A 16,007-nucleotide genomic window follows, 5' to 3' on the forward strand; every position below is an offset into this window, starting at 1 on the left:
CCAGGAGAAAGAGGAAATGAAAGGGAAATCTCAGGCACTGTAGCCTCCTGTCACCCTTTGCCTCCTGTCACCCCAATTCCCCTTTTTTGCAACTTGTCACCCTTTTGCCTCCTGTGTGTGTGCATGTATTGTGTGCCTTCAGGTTGTGAGCTTCCCTCCCCGCTTTAACTCTTTGTCTGGCTCTTTGCTATGGAATTCTGGGAGTTGTTTACTTGCTTTTGTGTGGTGCTCCAAACGGAGGTTTCCTCCTGGAGAGGAGGAGAGGGTCCTGGGCATCCCTGGCATCTCTGCCTCCTGCGCGTTGATGGCACAGGAGCCCCATTGGAGATGACACCAGACGCCCCGGCAGAAGCAGCCAGACCCTCTCCCTTTCACTCTCTGCCCTTGTCCCCTCCTTCCCTTCCTTCTCTCTTTTCCCTCTGTTTTGCCCTTCACTCCCTTTCTCACTGCTTATCCCTCTCTCCTTCCTTCTCTCTCCCTCTTTCCATGTTCTCCTTCCCTCTCTTCCTCCTTTCCTCTTCTCTCCCTTGTCCTACCTTCACTCCCTTTTTCCTTCCTTCCTTCCCTCCTTCTTTCCCCTTCACACACACACACACACACACACACACACACACACACACTTCTTCCCTCACTGCAGACGCTCACCTGCCTGCCTGCCCTGGGGGCCAAGGGTCCTTGGCTCCTGGGGGTCTCTCCCAGCCCACCCCGCCTCCTGTGCATTCCTCCTCCTCCTCCTCTACTCTGCTTTTCCTCGACTGCAGGTGCGGAGGAAGCAGGGAGAGGAGGAAGAAGAGGAACAGGAAAAGGAAGAAAAGGAAGAAGAGCAGGAGGAAAAGGAGGTCAGGAGGAGGAAAAGGAGAAAGAGCCCGCGGGGGGTGGCGTTGGCGGAGGAAGAGGAGAATGAGGAAGAGCGGAGAAGAGGAAAAGGAGGAGGAAAAAAGGAGGGCAAGCAGTGACAGGAGGGAGAGAGGGGGAATAAGAGGGGGGAGGCAGGGAAGAAGAAGGAAGAGCCACGGGATACGCATAATCTGTCATTACAACAACCAAAAAAAGGGGCAAGTGGCTTGCAAAAAGCCAGCAGGAGAGGGGAGGGAATGCCCTGCCCTTTGCTCGCCCTCTGACCTTAATCCCGCCCTGAACTTGACCCGATTATGATTGGGGGCAAGTTCCTATTCAGCATAACCCGGGGTTTCCCAAAAGAAACGCTATTTGCCCCGATTTCTTTTAACTCGCTCTAAGGGGCATTTGCCACGGAACGGGGGTGCAAGCCTCTGATTCGCTTGTGGGAGATTCGGGGCGAATATGAACTTCACGTGCAAGAATCGATTTCTGAAGCAGGTTAAAAGGTAGTATGAATGGGCCCGAAGTTGAAAGGAAAAATCAAGGTCAAATCTCTCCCGAAGCGTGAGTGGTTATTCACAACCATAACAGAAATTCATAGAATCATAGAGTTGGAAGAGACCACAAGGGCCATCCAGCCCAACTTCCTGCCATGCAGGAACTCACAATCAAAAGTATCCTGAATTCAGGTATAATGTACAACAGATCAGGAGCGTTTATTCCAACCTGCAAGGCCATCAATACTATTAACAGACAGTGATAAGGAATCTGTTAGAGAAAAGAATGCTTCCTTTGGCAAATGGAGGTCTTGCTCAAATGAGGCAAACAAAATGGTACAGACTTGCACAAAAATACCCAATCAATAAGAAAAACAAAAGGAAATTTTGAGTAGCACCTATAAATGGGAAACAGAGACTGTCTCATAATGAAGACAAGCTGTTGTTATGTTAAGTAATGAGATAATGGCTATATCTTTCATGTGAGTAGACCAGATAGAAATTTATTTAGAGTGTGCTTCCATGTCCTAGTGATTCTGGATTTAAATTATACAAGAGTCAGCATTCCACCTAGTTGAGTTATTATTTTAAAAAATTAAAATGAAGCTTGGAAAAAAGGGGTATTTTTGTATATAGGACTCAGTACAGCATCCAAAATATACACATCCATGGGGTATTTGTTCATCTTCAAAATACAGTACTGTCTTTCATATAATCTTGTCCCAAGTTCTCTTGGAGCTGTAGAGAACTACTCTGAATTATGTCTAGAAACGGAACAATAGGCAATGAAGCTGTTGTAACATGAAAGCTCATTGTATTTGGCCCATTGATTGTCTGTAGGATTCAGATATGAAATGAGAAGCCATACCGGGGGTGGGGTGTTACCCAGGTGGGATTTTTTTATAAAAACACTCCTAAAAATCCCCACATATAAAGTACAGTGAACCCTTGTTATACGCTGGGGTTTGGTTCCAAAATCCCCCATGTATAACAAAATCTGTGGATTCTCAAGTCCCATTAACTATAATGACATAGCAAAATGGTGTCCCTTATAAAAAATGGAAAATCAAGGTTTGATATTTGAAATGTATACTTTTTTGGAACATTTTGGAACCGTGGATGCTTGAATCTGTGTATAAAAAATCCATGTATAAGAAGGGCCGACTACCTTCTCCGGGGCTGAGAGAAGGGCCGACTGTATATTAGCGGAGATAATTGGATGCCCCCACCATAGCATTGCTGACATATAGAAGCCTCTAAGACGACCTTAACGTACATAGTGTGAAGGCATTCTTTCTCATGACCCTATACGGAAAGGCATGATTGGAAACAGTCTTCCATAAGGGCAATGTGAGCAGCCCACATAAGGCAGTGAAGCCACAGGTAGGAGTCACCAACAGGAGGAATCCTCTCACACCTTTAGACAGATTTCTGGCCTTAAGATGTTATGCAGAACACCATTATTCTGGCATTGATTACCCTTTCCCATTGAAGAGGCTGACTATAGATCAAGCAATGTGTAGATTTGGTTTTACTTTGAAGTAGAAAAACAACCTCCGCTAAGGACAGAGAAAACCCTATAAAAAGCCCTGCCATTCCTTTGTTCTTGGTTCTGTGTTCGAATCCAGGCTGGCATCTTGTCTGTCTGTGTCCCGATGTACTTCCACACTCCATAACCCTTTCCTTTTCCCATCTCCTGTGTTGCTGCATCTACATTGATTCCCAGGAGACCATATCACCGTTAGAAAGCCCAGTGTCCTCTGTCCATTTTTCCTACCTTTTCTTCTGTTAGCCTTGAGTGAGAGTGTGAATGTGTGTGTGTTGATGTGTGTGTACCCCCTTCCATTAATAAACTAGCTTTTAATTATACAAGTCTGCTTCTGCACTGTTTCCTTGGGATATTTGGTAGCTCCGTAAAAACTCTGAGATTTGGTCCAAAGCGGGTACTTGTGAGAAGCCCATTGTTTGAATAAATTAAGCTAATTAAAATTTCCCTAATTAGAGCAAATATTCTTACAGGGGGTTTTGGAAGGGGATTTCTTTTTAAGATGAGAATTTTATTTTGTATTGTATTTTATTATATTTCATTCTGTAACCCGCCTTGATTCCCTCGGGAAAATGCGAGATTATTATTATTATTATTATTATTATTATTATTATTATTACTGGAAGAGGCAACACTGAGAATGTTAAAGGCTTATACATATCAGTACAGAATATTTTAAAATGCAGTTATCCACAATAAACTTATTTACTTTTCTCAGGCATGGGAGGGGGGAATGTTTCAAGCATGTTATGTGGTACCTGTATGAGGGGATTCCAAAAATCTAGAGTCGCATCTTACTTAAATTTTTTAAAAAATTAACTGAGGTCCAAAACACACTGCAGAAATAACCCAGTTAGAGACCACTTTAACTGCCCTGGCTCACTGCTAGTGAATTATGGGAACTGTAGTTTTGTGTGACATTTAGTCTTCTCTGTCAGAGAGCTCTGGGACCACAATAAACTATAATTCCCAGGATCCCCTAGCACTCAGCTAGGGCATTTAAAGCAGTCAAACTGGATTATTTCTGCAATGTGTTTTGAACTCAAATATAAGCATTCCTTAGTGGATTGTTTTAAATCCTCCCTCCAAAAGATCTTCTAATTTGAAGAAAGGACAGCATAACCACAATAGAGATGTTAAGGATAGAAGAGCATAATCTAGTAATCTGTTTAGAGAAATTGGGGAAGAACATTGTGTTATGCTGTAGAATGCCTTAGTTGGAAAAAAATTGGCTGTTATGGTACTGTATAAATACAGTACAAGAGATTGAAATCTGATTCATTCTTTACACTGTGTCAACCATCCCATCATACCCCCGATACATCTGACTTATGCTGTATTTAAACACTATGCTTGATAGGAAAAAAAAGGGTTTGTGTTGTATTCTTTGTCTTCGACACACCAGTATACCTAGTAATTTTTCTTCTTTCCCTTTCTTATTAGATGATACACATTAAAAAGCAAACTGTGTGCAGTATAGCAGCAGAGGGTGTCAATTTGTGTCGTTATGGGAAACTGTCTTGGCTGCAAGTAAGAAAATACTTTTTTGGCTTGGAACTTGTATGAATCTGTGGTTTTTAATCAGCGGTCTCCTTATGGTTATTAGGTGCCTGAGAAGAAAGAGATGCTGTACTCCTTGCTCTTCAATATTACCCCTGCCAACACTTCCCCTTTTTGTATTGCTGCTTTATCCTTAGTTTAATAGCTGGAGTTGATGTCCCTGTGACCTTTCATTATGTTTACTCTAGGTGGCAGGATGAAGGCTGATACAACTGGTTAGGTTACATAGTGTATTTACTGGTAGTCCCACTATAAAATAACCTAGCAAATTGCAGTGAATTGCTAGCTGCCATCATCTACTGAATCCACAGGGTGTTGGGTTTTTAACAGTAAAATCCAGCTGTGTTCATCAGAAAAACATATGTCCAATGGATTACTTCCTAAACTCCACTGTAGTGCTCTGTCTGTTCCCAAAATATCTTCTGGAGAAACAAGACAAGACAATCCCACTGCATAAACAGGAGTCTGCTCATATAGTAGGCTAAGACAGGGGTACTGTGTTAATGGGTAGAATTAATAATTTGTTTTGGATGTATGATTGCCACATAGTTATGTGGTAAGAAAGTGAATTTCCTATTGTACTACATATATTTGAATTTTATTAAAATTGAGGAAACAGTTTCAAACCAGATCTTAAATATGTTAAGTAAATTCGACTGACATGAGCGATGCATGCAATGCTAGATGCAGGAGAATAGTTTTATTAATTTTATGAAAACATTTTCTTGCTAATACTTGGATAATAGTGCCCCTTTTCATTTTGGTCTCTGTTCTGCATACTTATCATAGGTTGCAACAAGAAGCCAGGTTTTCTTATTTGACATTTTTCTTCTGGGACCTCGAGTATTCAAGAATGGACTCAGAATAATACTGGAAGACCAAAACATTTTAAAAGTATGTATTTGTGCTGCACATAACATTTGAGAAAATATGCAGAACTGTGTAAAAACAGCAACAAGAAATAGTTTCTTGATGTCTTTATTCCAGTTCTAGATCAGCTAACTGCTACATTGCCTCTTTCTCACATTCTTTAGGTTATTCATGACTGCAGGTGGCTTTCTGATTGTCTTTCTCACCAATATGGAATTTTGCTCACTAATGTCTTTGACACACAGGTAGGTTGTAAGATGCTTTGGTCTGTAACTATATTTTAAAAGGTAGAATGATAAGCCACTTCAAAAATAAATCGTTTTTAAAAAATTATTAAACATAAACATATTCACAAACAAATTTAATATACATATTTTAAATATACAAATAAAAACAAAATGTTTGTTGCCTATTACCCAGCTGTTCTCTTTTTATTTTTCTTCATATTTTCCACCATATTAAATGTATGTCATTTTTTTTGCAAATGTTGAACCAATTTGTATACAAATATATGAAAACCTTTTATATTTTGTTTTAAAACGTAATAAAAATATTTTAAACATTTAATATACATATTTTATTGACATATCTAAAACACAGGCTACAAGAAAACAAACTAAACAAAGATGAACATACACTACTGATTCCCCCCCCCCCCCCACTAATGGATGTATACTGAAGATACCAGCCACAGATGTTGGCGAAACATCAGGAATAAACTCCTATAGAACATGGCCACATAGTCCCAAAAACCCACAAAAAACTATGGGTGCTGGCTATGAAAGCCTTCGACTTCACGATGTATACCACTGTTTCACTACTTCCTTATATATAATGTTATGCCTCTACAACATATCAGTTGGTTATTTTGAAAACCTAAAACTGATTGAATGAGAATGCAAATGAGAATGCAAATATGTAACAAACAATTTCCAAACATTTCTTTTTGATCAACATTGTCAATTTGTCCATTTCAGCAATTTCAATTGTGTTCATCAGCCTTGTTGCATTGGCATCAGTGTATATTATTATTGCTGGTGTGATCATACATTGTAGTGTTTTTTATATTTCTTCTCAGTTTGATTGGTCAACATTCCAAGCAAAAAATCTCTGGTTTCATTTGTATCTTGACATTAAAAATGTCCTCTAGCATTAAATGAATTTGAGTCCAATATTTTTGTGCCTTATCACAGGTCTACCACATATAAAAAATACACTTATCTTCTGTTTACATTTCTAACATTTGTTTGAACTATTATACATTTTTGATAATCTATCTAGTGTTAAATACCATATATACATCATTTTATAAAAATTCTCCCTTAAATCATAACGCAAGATAAATTTCACACTCTTTGTCCACATTCTATCCCATTATTCCATTTGAATTGAGATACCAATATTTTGATCACATTTCACCATACAGTCCTTTATCTATACCCCTTCTGTTTCGGTTCTCAGCAATAGTTTATAATTTTTAGGAATCTACATCTATACATAGTTGAGTTTCAAATTCAGACATAGACATTTCAAACTCTTGAATTTTTTATCCATTTTAAATCTTTCATTTAATTATCCATAAGCAGACCATAGTGCAATTCTTCCCTTGGTAATGTGCACAGCTAAAAACATATTAAACAGATTAACAGGTTAAAACAAGACAGTTTAAAACCAGTTAAGAGTGTAAAACAATAGAAGACCATGCATATGCCAGGATTTATATAAACTCAGTTAGGCCCCAATGGCCCCAGGTTTTACTTGGTGCCCAATGTCATCAGAATTCCACAACAAGGGTGTTGCAGCAGAGAAAGTACTGTACTACAGTATATTGGCCCATCTGATAGGATGAAGAGGAGAGCCCTTCCAACAGACTTTACAATTTGGGTAAGTGTAAACAGGTAGAGGTACTCCTTTAAATATCAAGCTCCTAGCCAGTCTGAGCTTTGAATGCCATGTAGATTGACAGTCCAGAAGTGTACTGGCAATTGCTTCGGATCAGTATTACAGAGTTTCTAGGTAATGTTCCTGTCACGGTCTAGCTGATGCATTTTGCACTAGCTGCATCTTCCAAGTTGCATTCAAGGGCAGTCCCATGTAGCATGCATTGCAGTAGTATTACACTTGGGAAGTTACCAGTGAGTGCATGAACTACTGTTGTTAGGTTATCTCTGTCCAATAAAAGATATAGGTAGTAGACCTTTATCTTCAAGAATGCAATTTTACATGCATATACCAATTCAGAAAGCCCCCTATCTAGCATGAGTTGTGGGTCTTCTGAAAGCTGTTTCAGTTTGTTCTTCACAATTGGAGAAATAGATGTCAGATCCTGCAGACTTTGTCTACACTGCATATATTTAGTACTTCTTCATGAATCATGACCAGATGCAGTCTCAGCCTTACACCCTTTAGTGACATTTTCTTCTATGCCTGCTCCTAACTACATTTGATTTCCTAAAGAACATTCTTCTGTAAAAATACATTCACTGAACTAAAACAGTGGATTAAAAAATCCAAAATTAGCATATGTTACATAGCAATTATTACAGCAGCATTCTTGCATGTTCTGAAGCCAGCACATTTGGAAATGACATACCAATCCCCATTTTCTTCCATAGGTTTCTGATGTCTTGCAGTTCTCAATAGAAACAGGTGGATTTCTTCCACATTGCATTAGCACTTTACAAGAGTGCTTAATGCGATACCTGGGGATGTCACACAAGCAAGTCTCTTTCATGGATCTACGGCAGCGTGAGATTGAAGTAAGCATATCAGCTGGAATGGCACTATCTTATTGTAGCCTTTCAAGCACATCTGCAATAATTTTACTTTATCTATTAGGGGCTATTTTAATGATGATAGAAACCTTGTTACCTTTTGTATTTATTAAAATAAACTGCTGCCTAATTACTGAAACAGTAAGTTACAATTCAAATTGTATAATGTACAGTGCATATTTAGAACAATAATTCTGATAAAAGAGCAGAGAGAGTGATCCACAAATGATCAATGAAAGAAGGCTGAGAGAAAAGGTGAACACAATTTTATCTTTTTTCCTCTTAAGAAAGCCATTAATTTGTATTTTTTTGAAAAAGAATTGAGGGGCCATGAAAAGAGAGACTCAAATATGAAATACTAACAGACAGGAAAAACCCTGAAGGGCTGTTGCTGATTTTTAAAATTTTAAAAGTGACTAGCAGTTCATTCAGTATAACTCAACTCACCTTTTGTAGCAGGGAATATTAAACAAAATACAACACCTTCCATTGTCAATGGTTGTAACAACTGAGACCTGAAACTTTCTGATTTGTACTGGTAATGCATTAGATTTAGAATGTGTGAATTTGTGTACATCTTCATGTATACGTGAGCCAGTGTCTCGGAATTGTACTGAATCTTTGGGCTGTTTTTTCTTCTAGGATCAACACAAAGTTGTGATAAGCTTTTCCATTGCTCCCAAGCAAGCTTCATATATGTTATTTTTCTGCAAGTGTAATTCTGGTGGATACCACAATCTATACTACTTAAATAATCCAATAGCCAGCCTATTGATTCTTTAGTGGGGGGCAGCAGTGTTGTGAAAGTGCTTGAAATGCTGAAGATCAAAGATTCCAGAAGAAAGTAGTTAGAGACTTGTAGTCCTGGAAGGAAAAAGTAAGGGGAAAGCTTAAGAAAATCTCAGGAGTGAGAGGACAGAGGTCTGACAGTGAAAGTGTATGAAAAGGACAAATAGACATATCGTTTCTTGGCCTTCTGGCTGGGAACAGGGACTTAGCCGGGGGGGGGGGCGGTCTGTGGGATCCGGACCCACCCCCTTCCATTAGATACAATGAATAATGTGTGCTGCTGTGCCGCCATGCCCAAGCCCCATTATATTGGTGGCACCTAGTCTGGAAACCCCCCCCCCCTTCCCAAAATCCTGGCTACGTCCCTGCTGGGAAAGCATTATCTGCTAGTATAAATAAGCAAGAGGTAAAATGCAATGAAGAGCAAGAGCTGCAAGAAAGAAAAGTTGAAAATTAGAAAAGGGAGCTGGATTTGGAAAAGGCAAGATTGCAGGCCTTGGTGTAAGCTAGAATGCCAGACAATTTAGGATTAGTTGCACAAGCTTGTATTTTCTTGCTTGGGAGTAAGACTGATTAAATTTTAATATTCATTGCATTGCAAACATAAGATGGCTGATGGAGTGCACCAAGGAATTCCAAAAGAAAATCAGCATGTGTTTAGACTATAGCAAAACCTTTGATTGCATAGATCATGAAAGGAATGCCCTTAAAGACATGGAAGTGCCAACACATCTGATAGGCCTGATGAGTAATCTGTACTCAGGACAAGAGGCTACTGTCAGAACAGAACATGGAGAAACAGAATGGTTCCCAGTTGGCAAAGGGATCAGACAAGGCTGTATCTTTTCACCCTATCTGTTCAAGTTGTATGCAGAACATATTATAAGAAAAGCAGGTTTGGACACAGAAGAAGGAGGAGTGAAAATAGGAGGAAGGAATATCAGCAATTTAAAATATCCAGATGACACCATAGTACTAGCAGCAAACCTCACAGACCTGGAACACCTACTAAGGAAGATCAAAGAAGAAAGTACAAAGGCAGGCTTAATGTTGAACATAAAGAAAGCAAAAATAATTACCGAGGATCTTCAACCTAGTTCAACCTAGACAATGAAGAAATAGAAATAGTAAAAGAATTCCCATACCTGGGATCAAACATTGATAGAAATGGGGACTGCAAACAGGTAATCAGAAGAAGATTAAGAATGGGGAGGTTGGCTATGAAGGAACTAGAAAAGATTCTAAAATGCAAAGATATACAACTGAGCACATATGTTAGAATCATACAAGTCATTGTATTTTCTATTACTATGTATGGATGTGAGAGCTGGACAGTTAAAAAAGAGGATAGGAAGAAAATCCATTTATTTGAGATGTGGTTCTGGAGAAGAGTGCTGAGGATCCCATGGACAGCCAAAAGGACAAACAAATGGGTCCTAGAGCAGATCAAGCTGGAAACCTCCCTGGAAGCCAAGATGACCAAACTGAGGCTGTTGTTCTTTGGATATATCATGAGAAGGAAGGACTCACTGGAAAAGACAGTAATGCTGGGAAAGGTGGAGGGAAGTGTAGGAAGAGAGGAAGGCCACATGTTAGATGGATGGACTCTATTAAGGAGGTCATGGGTATGGGGTTGCAGGAATTAAGCAGAACAAAGAAGTATAGTGTCTAGATCAAGAGAAGTAATAGTGCCAGTCTATTCTTTGGTCAGGCCCCACCTGGAATACTGTGTCCTGTTCTGGGCACCACAATTCAAAAAGGATGTTGAGAAACTGGAGTGTGTCCAAAGGAGGGCGACTAAAAATGGTGAAGGGTCTGGAAACCATACCCTATGAGGAACGACTTAGAGAGCTGGGGATGTTTAGTCTGGAGAAGAGAAGGTTAAGAGGTTATATGATAGCCCTGTTTAAGTACTTGAAGGGATGTCATATTGAGGAGGGAGCAACCTTGTTTTCTGCTGCTCCAGAGAACAGGACCCAGAACAATGGATGCAAGCTACAGGAAAAGAGATTCCAGATCAACATTAGGAGGAACTTTCTGACAGTAAGGGCTGTTGGACAGTGGAACACACTTCCTCAGAGAGTGGTGGAGTCTCCATCCTTAGAGGTCTTTAAACAGAGGCTGGATGGCCATCTGTCAGGGATGCTTTGACTGAGAGTTCCTGCATGGCAGGAGGTTGGAATGGATGGCCCTTGTGGTCTCTTCCAACTATGATTCAGTGGAGGACAGAGGGTCTTGGAAATTTCTCATCCATAGGGTCGCCATGAATCAAGATTGACTTGAGGGCAATTAATAACAAACAACAATAGCTGAATATGAAGTTTGTACACATAAGTTACTTTGATAACTTCTATATCCTACAAGATAAGTAAAAATTATTCTCATATAATTGCTGGTTGCTAAGACAGAATCACTTATTTGTCATATGGGTAGTTCAGGGAAAGGCAAAATGCAACTTGAGGACCATCAGTCTCCTAATCAACAGGGCTGGTCACATGACCCATACAGGCTGCCAGGAGATTCAAGAAACAAATCAGAATGTCACTGATGATAACCAAAGGGACCTTTGCTACGATACTTTTTGACTGAAAAGAGACCCAGGCCATAATATTTCAAATACTGTATGTGAAATAGTACTTGAGGAAGTGTTACGTTATAAGTGGATTAAGCGCTATGAGAAAAATGTTCGATGACTTATAAGAAGCTAAATTTTTAAAAGTTTACTAGGAGCCAGAGGGATAATTTAAGGAAGTAATACAGTAAATAAATTCTTTTTTCTTGTTTTAAGTCTAATAACGCATGTTATAAAACTTCCATGATCCAGTGACAAAAAAAGAACTATATGTACATTTGTTTTAGTTAATAATAATAATAATACTGTTTGTTTATAGCCCGCTTTTCCAAAAAACGATCAAAGTGGGGTACAGCATAAATGTAAGCAATATACAATATAAAAACATACAATATAAAAACATCATAAAAACATCCCAGTAATAAAGCACAGTAAAATTCACAAGAGTAAAACCAAAGAAACAAACTAGCTGGATAAGCAACTGTATAATGGGGGAGAATAACAAATGTCAAGGCACATGGGGGAATGCTTGTTGGAAGAGATAGGTCTTAAGTTTCTTCCTGAACAGGTCAAGGGAGGTGACAGATCGGAGCTCGTCGGGAAGGGAGTTCCAGGTCTGCGGGGCGGAAACAGAAAATGCCCTTTGGGAAGACAAGGTGTATCTCGTCTTGGTAACCCTTAAGAATTGCTTCCCGACCGATCTGAGAGTGCGGGGCGGATTATATGGGGAGAGGCGGTCCTCCAAGTACCCTGGGCCCAAGCCATTTAGGGCTTTATAGGTGATAACCAACACCTTGTATTGTGCCCAGAAGCGGACAGGCAGCCAATGAAAATCTTGCAGAATCGGTGTTATGTGGCTAGTCCTGGAACATCCAGTGACCAACCTAGCTGCCATGTTCTGTACTAATTGAAGCTTCCGGGTTTGGTACAAGGGTTGCCCCATGTAGAGCGCATTACAGAAATCCAACCGAGAGGTTACCAGAGCATGTACTACCGTTTCAAGGTCGCCCCGGCCTAGGTAGGGTCGCAGCTGGCGTATCAGCCGAAGCTGGTAACAGGTGCTCCTGACCGTCGCATCCACCTGAGATCCACCTAGTTATTATGTTGGAAAACAATAAAAAAATATGGCAAAAAAAGAATGTTATAGAACACCTGGCCTGAAGTCTACTTTGAATATGTTCCCTTAAAAATGTTAAGGAGTGCAGAAAGCTCCTATAATCTATATTAATGCTGAGTTAATGTTGTTGGATACTTTGAAGAGAAGCAATTCATTCTCTTTGTTGGCCAAAGAAAAGAGAGCTTGAGGAGTCTGGAGGGGTCTAGGAGTGTGAAAACATCCTTGGATGGGCATATGTGAGTCTGGCTACCATTTGCCTATTATGCACTAAACTGTATCAGCAGTTGCATTTCCAGGTCCAGTTTTTCAAGATTACTAAAAAAAAATAAAAATCCTTCTTTCATTTTAAATAGTAATATATTTTGCCATATTTCATTTGGACATGAAGGGAAATCCTGAGGTATGGTTTACGAGACCCCTTCCACCTGCCCTGTTGAACGTGTTAGCTCTGGAAACAGTGTACCTCCTCCCTCTTCGCCTGATGCTGCTTGATGAAATTATGTCTGATTTAACAACTTTGGTGGATGGATACCTTAATGCATTTCGGGAGGGATCTGGACACTCCCTGGGAAATACAGAGGTAAGTTTAACCTTGGGAGCATTTCCAGGTAATGAGATCAAATAATTATTTATTTCTGCCATTCTTGATCTTATATTTTAGAACAGCCAACTGTAGATTATTGCCAATTCATAATTCTACTTCAATTCGTTCAGATTTACCAGAAAACAAACATTTCTATTTAAAGTGCCAGTATTTGAGTGTTTTCCCCTGTTATATTTCTGTATTTAACTAAGGAAAGAAACATTAGTTCAATTTATATTTATTATTTGCTTTATATTCTAAAATTTTCAACATAAATGTTGTAAAGGCAGAAAGAAAGAAACCATGCAATGTGTAACATTAACATTTTGTAAAGCCCTAGATAGCAGCAGATAAAATAATAAAAAGAGCACAAAAGGTGAAAATATGGAAAAATAAAAGAAACAAGTTTGTTGTATTAAATCATCTGTATAATGTTACTGTAATATTATTCTATGAACAGTGGGCCATTGGTATTGACTGGGGTTTGGTTCCAGGACCCCCCTCATGGATACCAAAATCAGTGGCTGCTCAAATCCCATTAAATACAATGGATAGTAAAATGATGACCTTTATATAAAATGGCAAAATCAAGGTTTGCTTTTTGGAATTTATTTATCTTTTGAATATTTTCATGCCGTGGATGTTTGAATCAATGGATACAGAGGGCAGGCTGTAGTATAAAAACTAAAGTTGCCTTTTTTGCTATTTTCTTTTTCATCAATTTTATGTATTAGACTGTACATTAGGTTGTCACATCATACTTCTATTCTCTTTTCAGTGGATACTCTTCTACAACAGTAAGCTTCATCTGTACTATATCATTCATGTTTAGCTCCATTTATAGAAGTAGTTACTATAATTGAATGAAATGCTGATGATAAATAGATACTGGAGGTCTGATTTGTCTGTCTTAATCAGATTTCCTCTATGGCGCTACCACAAGAGCTAAGACAACTGATAAATTTTCACAAAATTCGGAGAGAGAATGCCCTGAAGAAATTCCAATTGAATGAGGAAGGTCTTCTCATCAGAAAACATGTAGTGCCTGTAGGGGAAAAGAGAGAACAGGAAGAAGGAAACAAAAATTGTGACACTGACTTAATTCCTTCCAATAAGATAGTCTCCTCTAAAATACACAGTGCCGATTGTCTCCATCCCTGCGATCCAGTTGTTCCCAAAAGTTCTCAAAAAGTGAAGCAGAAGGCACATCACTGTGATAATCAGGGACATACAACTGGAGGCAATGTAGAATACAAATTGGAAACAAGAGATCCAGCTTGTTGTAAATCTACAACCTTGAAGCCGCAAAAGATTCCTAGGTCTTTGGAAGAGGAAATCAGTCAATTATTGACAGAAAAAAAGGATGAAGAAACCCAAGGTCCTGCTGTTTCTGCCTCTATACCTCCAAGAAGTAACTATTCTCCTCAGTTCTCATTTCATGGCGGAAGATTGCCTTTGCCTCCTGTAAAGCCATCTTGTCAAACCTTGTCAAACAATACTCTCTATCAAAAGCTTTCTTTTCAAGAAACCCAAAACCACCATCCACCTGGTCCCATAAGTCCTAAAAGGAAAGACATTGATATTCATTTTGCCTTGCCTCATGGCTTCAGCTGCAGACCACCAACCCCAAATTCTGTAGGAAAATAAGAACTAATTTCATTAGAATTCAAGATTTCTATTGAACATAAATCTGGAGTGGGTGGGAGCAGAAATCTTATTTTGTTATTTAGAAAAAATGACATGTAAATTAAATTTGTTATTGGCATTCTCAAAGTAAACTCAGGTTCTTTGTTAAATCAGAGTACAAGTGTCTTTATAAAGATCATACTCATTCTGAGACTTTTCTGTTTTCCTAACCCTTGTTTATAATGTGTGAATGGTTTAGAATTACTATTATTGGTTATAACTTTGGAGACCAGTCATGTACTTGACCTAAGTGCAACATTGGCTGATAGTTACATATTAATCAAGGATAGTTAATTTTCTTACCACACAGTATTTGCAGCAAGGCATTTGAGAAAAGCTTTCCATTTTGGTGTAATTATCCCTAGAACAGAGATGTTGGAGTGTAACTTGTGTCATTCACCATTATTGACTGTGCTGTCAATGGCTTGTGATAGTTGGGAGTCCACTACAGGTTTCCCAGTCCTAGAGAAAGACAGAAACATTTGTATTGTGCAAACTATTCATAGATAGCAGTCTTATTTCTACCTCATACCTTTAATATGTAGGGAACAGCAAGGTGCTTTTTCTAGCAAAATCATCTGATCCTTAGCCATCCACTTAACTCAGTTGGATATAGATCAAAATATGTAGACATAAGATAATATGACAACTGCAGTTTGATTATGCAATGCTGTTGTTAACTGTTCTTGAGTTGGCCCCACCTAATGGTGACCCTGTGGATAAGGCATCTCCAAGACTCCCTGTTCTCCACTGCTCTGCTTAGGTCCTGCAAATTAAAGTCAGTGACCTCCCTGTTTGAGTCTATCCATCTGGCATGTCGTCTTCTTGCACTGTTGTTTTCTATGTTCCCTAGAATTATTGTCTTTTCTCGTGAGTTATGCCTTCTCATAATGTAATGCAGTGTCTTTTCAAATCAGTGGATGTTAATTGAGTTTACATTTTTGAAAGTTGCTTTTTGTTTGTAAAATAAAGAAAGATGAAGGCCTTCAGTTAAGTACACTATTTTGAAAAAGGCCAAACGTAGGGGCAGGTGATTTTGAGCAAATGTTTTGCAAAATACAGATATATGCATGTCACATATAGGTATATTACACTGTGTTTTTGTCAGAGCTTTCTGTCCACAAAGCCTTTGCAGAGTTTATGTTTGAAATAAAAGTCTTTTGATTCTTTATC

At 38.9% G+C, this 16,007-nt stretch overlaps 1 protein-coding gene across 4 annotated transcripts in view; it reads left to right on the forward strand.

Moving 5' to 3' along the window:
* Positions 1-15,959, forward strand: part of EXD1 (exonuclease 3'-5' domain containing 1) — a 35,910-nt gene extending 19,951 nt beyond the window's left edge. For 2 of the 4 annotated variants that reach the window (XM_089523521.1, XM_089523522.1), the window contains exons 7-12: positions 4,327-4,413; positions 5,233-5,337; positions 5,478-5,558; positions 7,929-8,072; positions 12,954-13,145; positions 14,067-15,959. In XM_089523521.1, the coding sequence (XP_089379647.1) occupies positions 4,327-4,413; positions 5,233-5,337; positions 5,478-5,558; positions 7,929-8,072; positions 12,954-13,145; positions 14,067-14,795 (1,338 nt within the window). In that variant the 3' untranslated portion in view covers positions 14,796-15,959. The other 2 variants (XM_089523523.1, XM_089523524.1) reach the window with 2 other exon arrangements.
* The last annotated feature ends 48 nt before the right edge of the window (positions 15,960-16,007 follow it).

Source organism: Sceloporus occidentalis, unplaced genomic scaffold (assembly GCF_023333645.1).
Source record: "Sceloporus occidentalis isolate IW3139 unplaced genomic scaffold, rSceOcc1.0.p SCAF_4, whole genome shotgun sequence".
Lineage (NCBI taxonomy): Eukaryota > Metazoa > Chordata > Lepidosauria > Squamata > Phrynosomatidae > Sceloporus > Sceloporus occidentalis.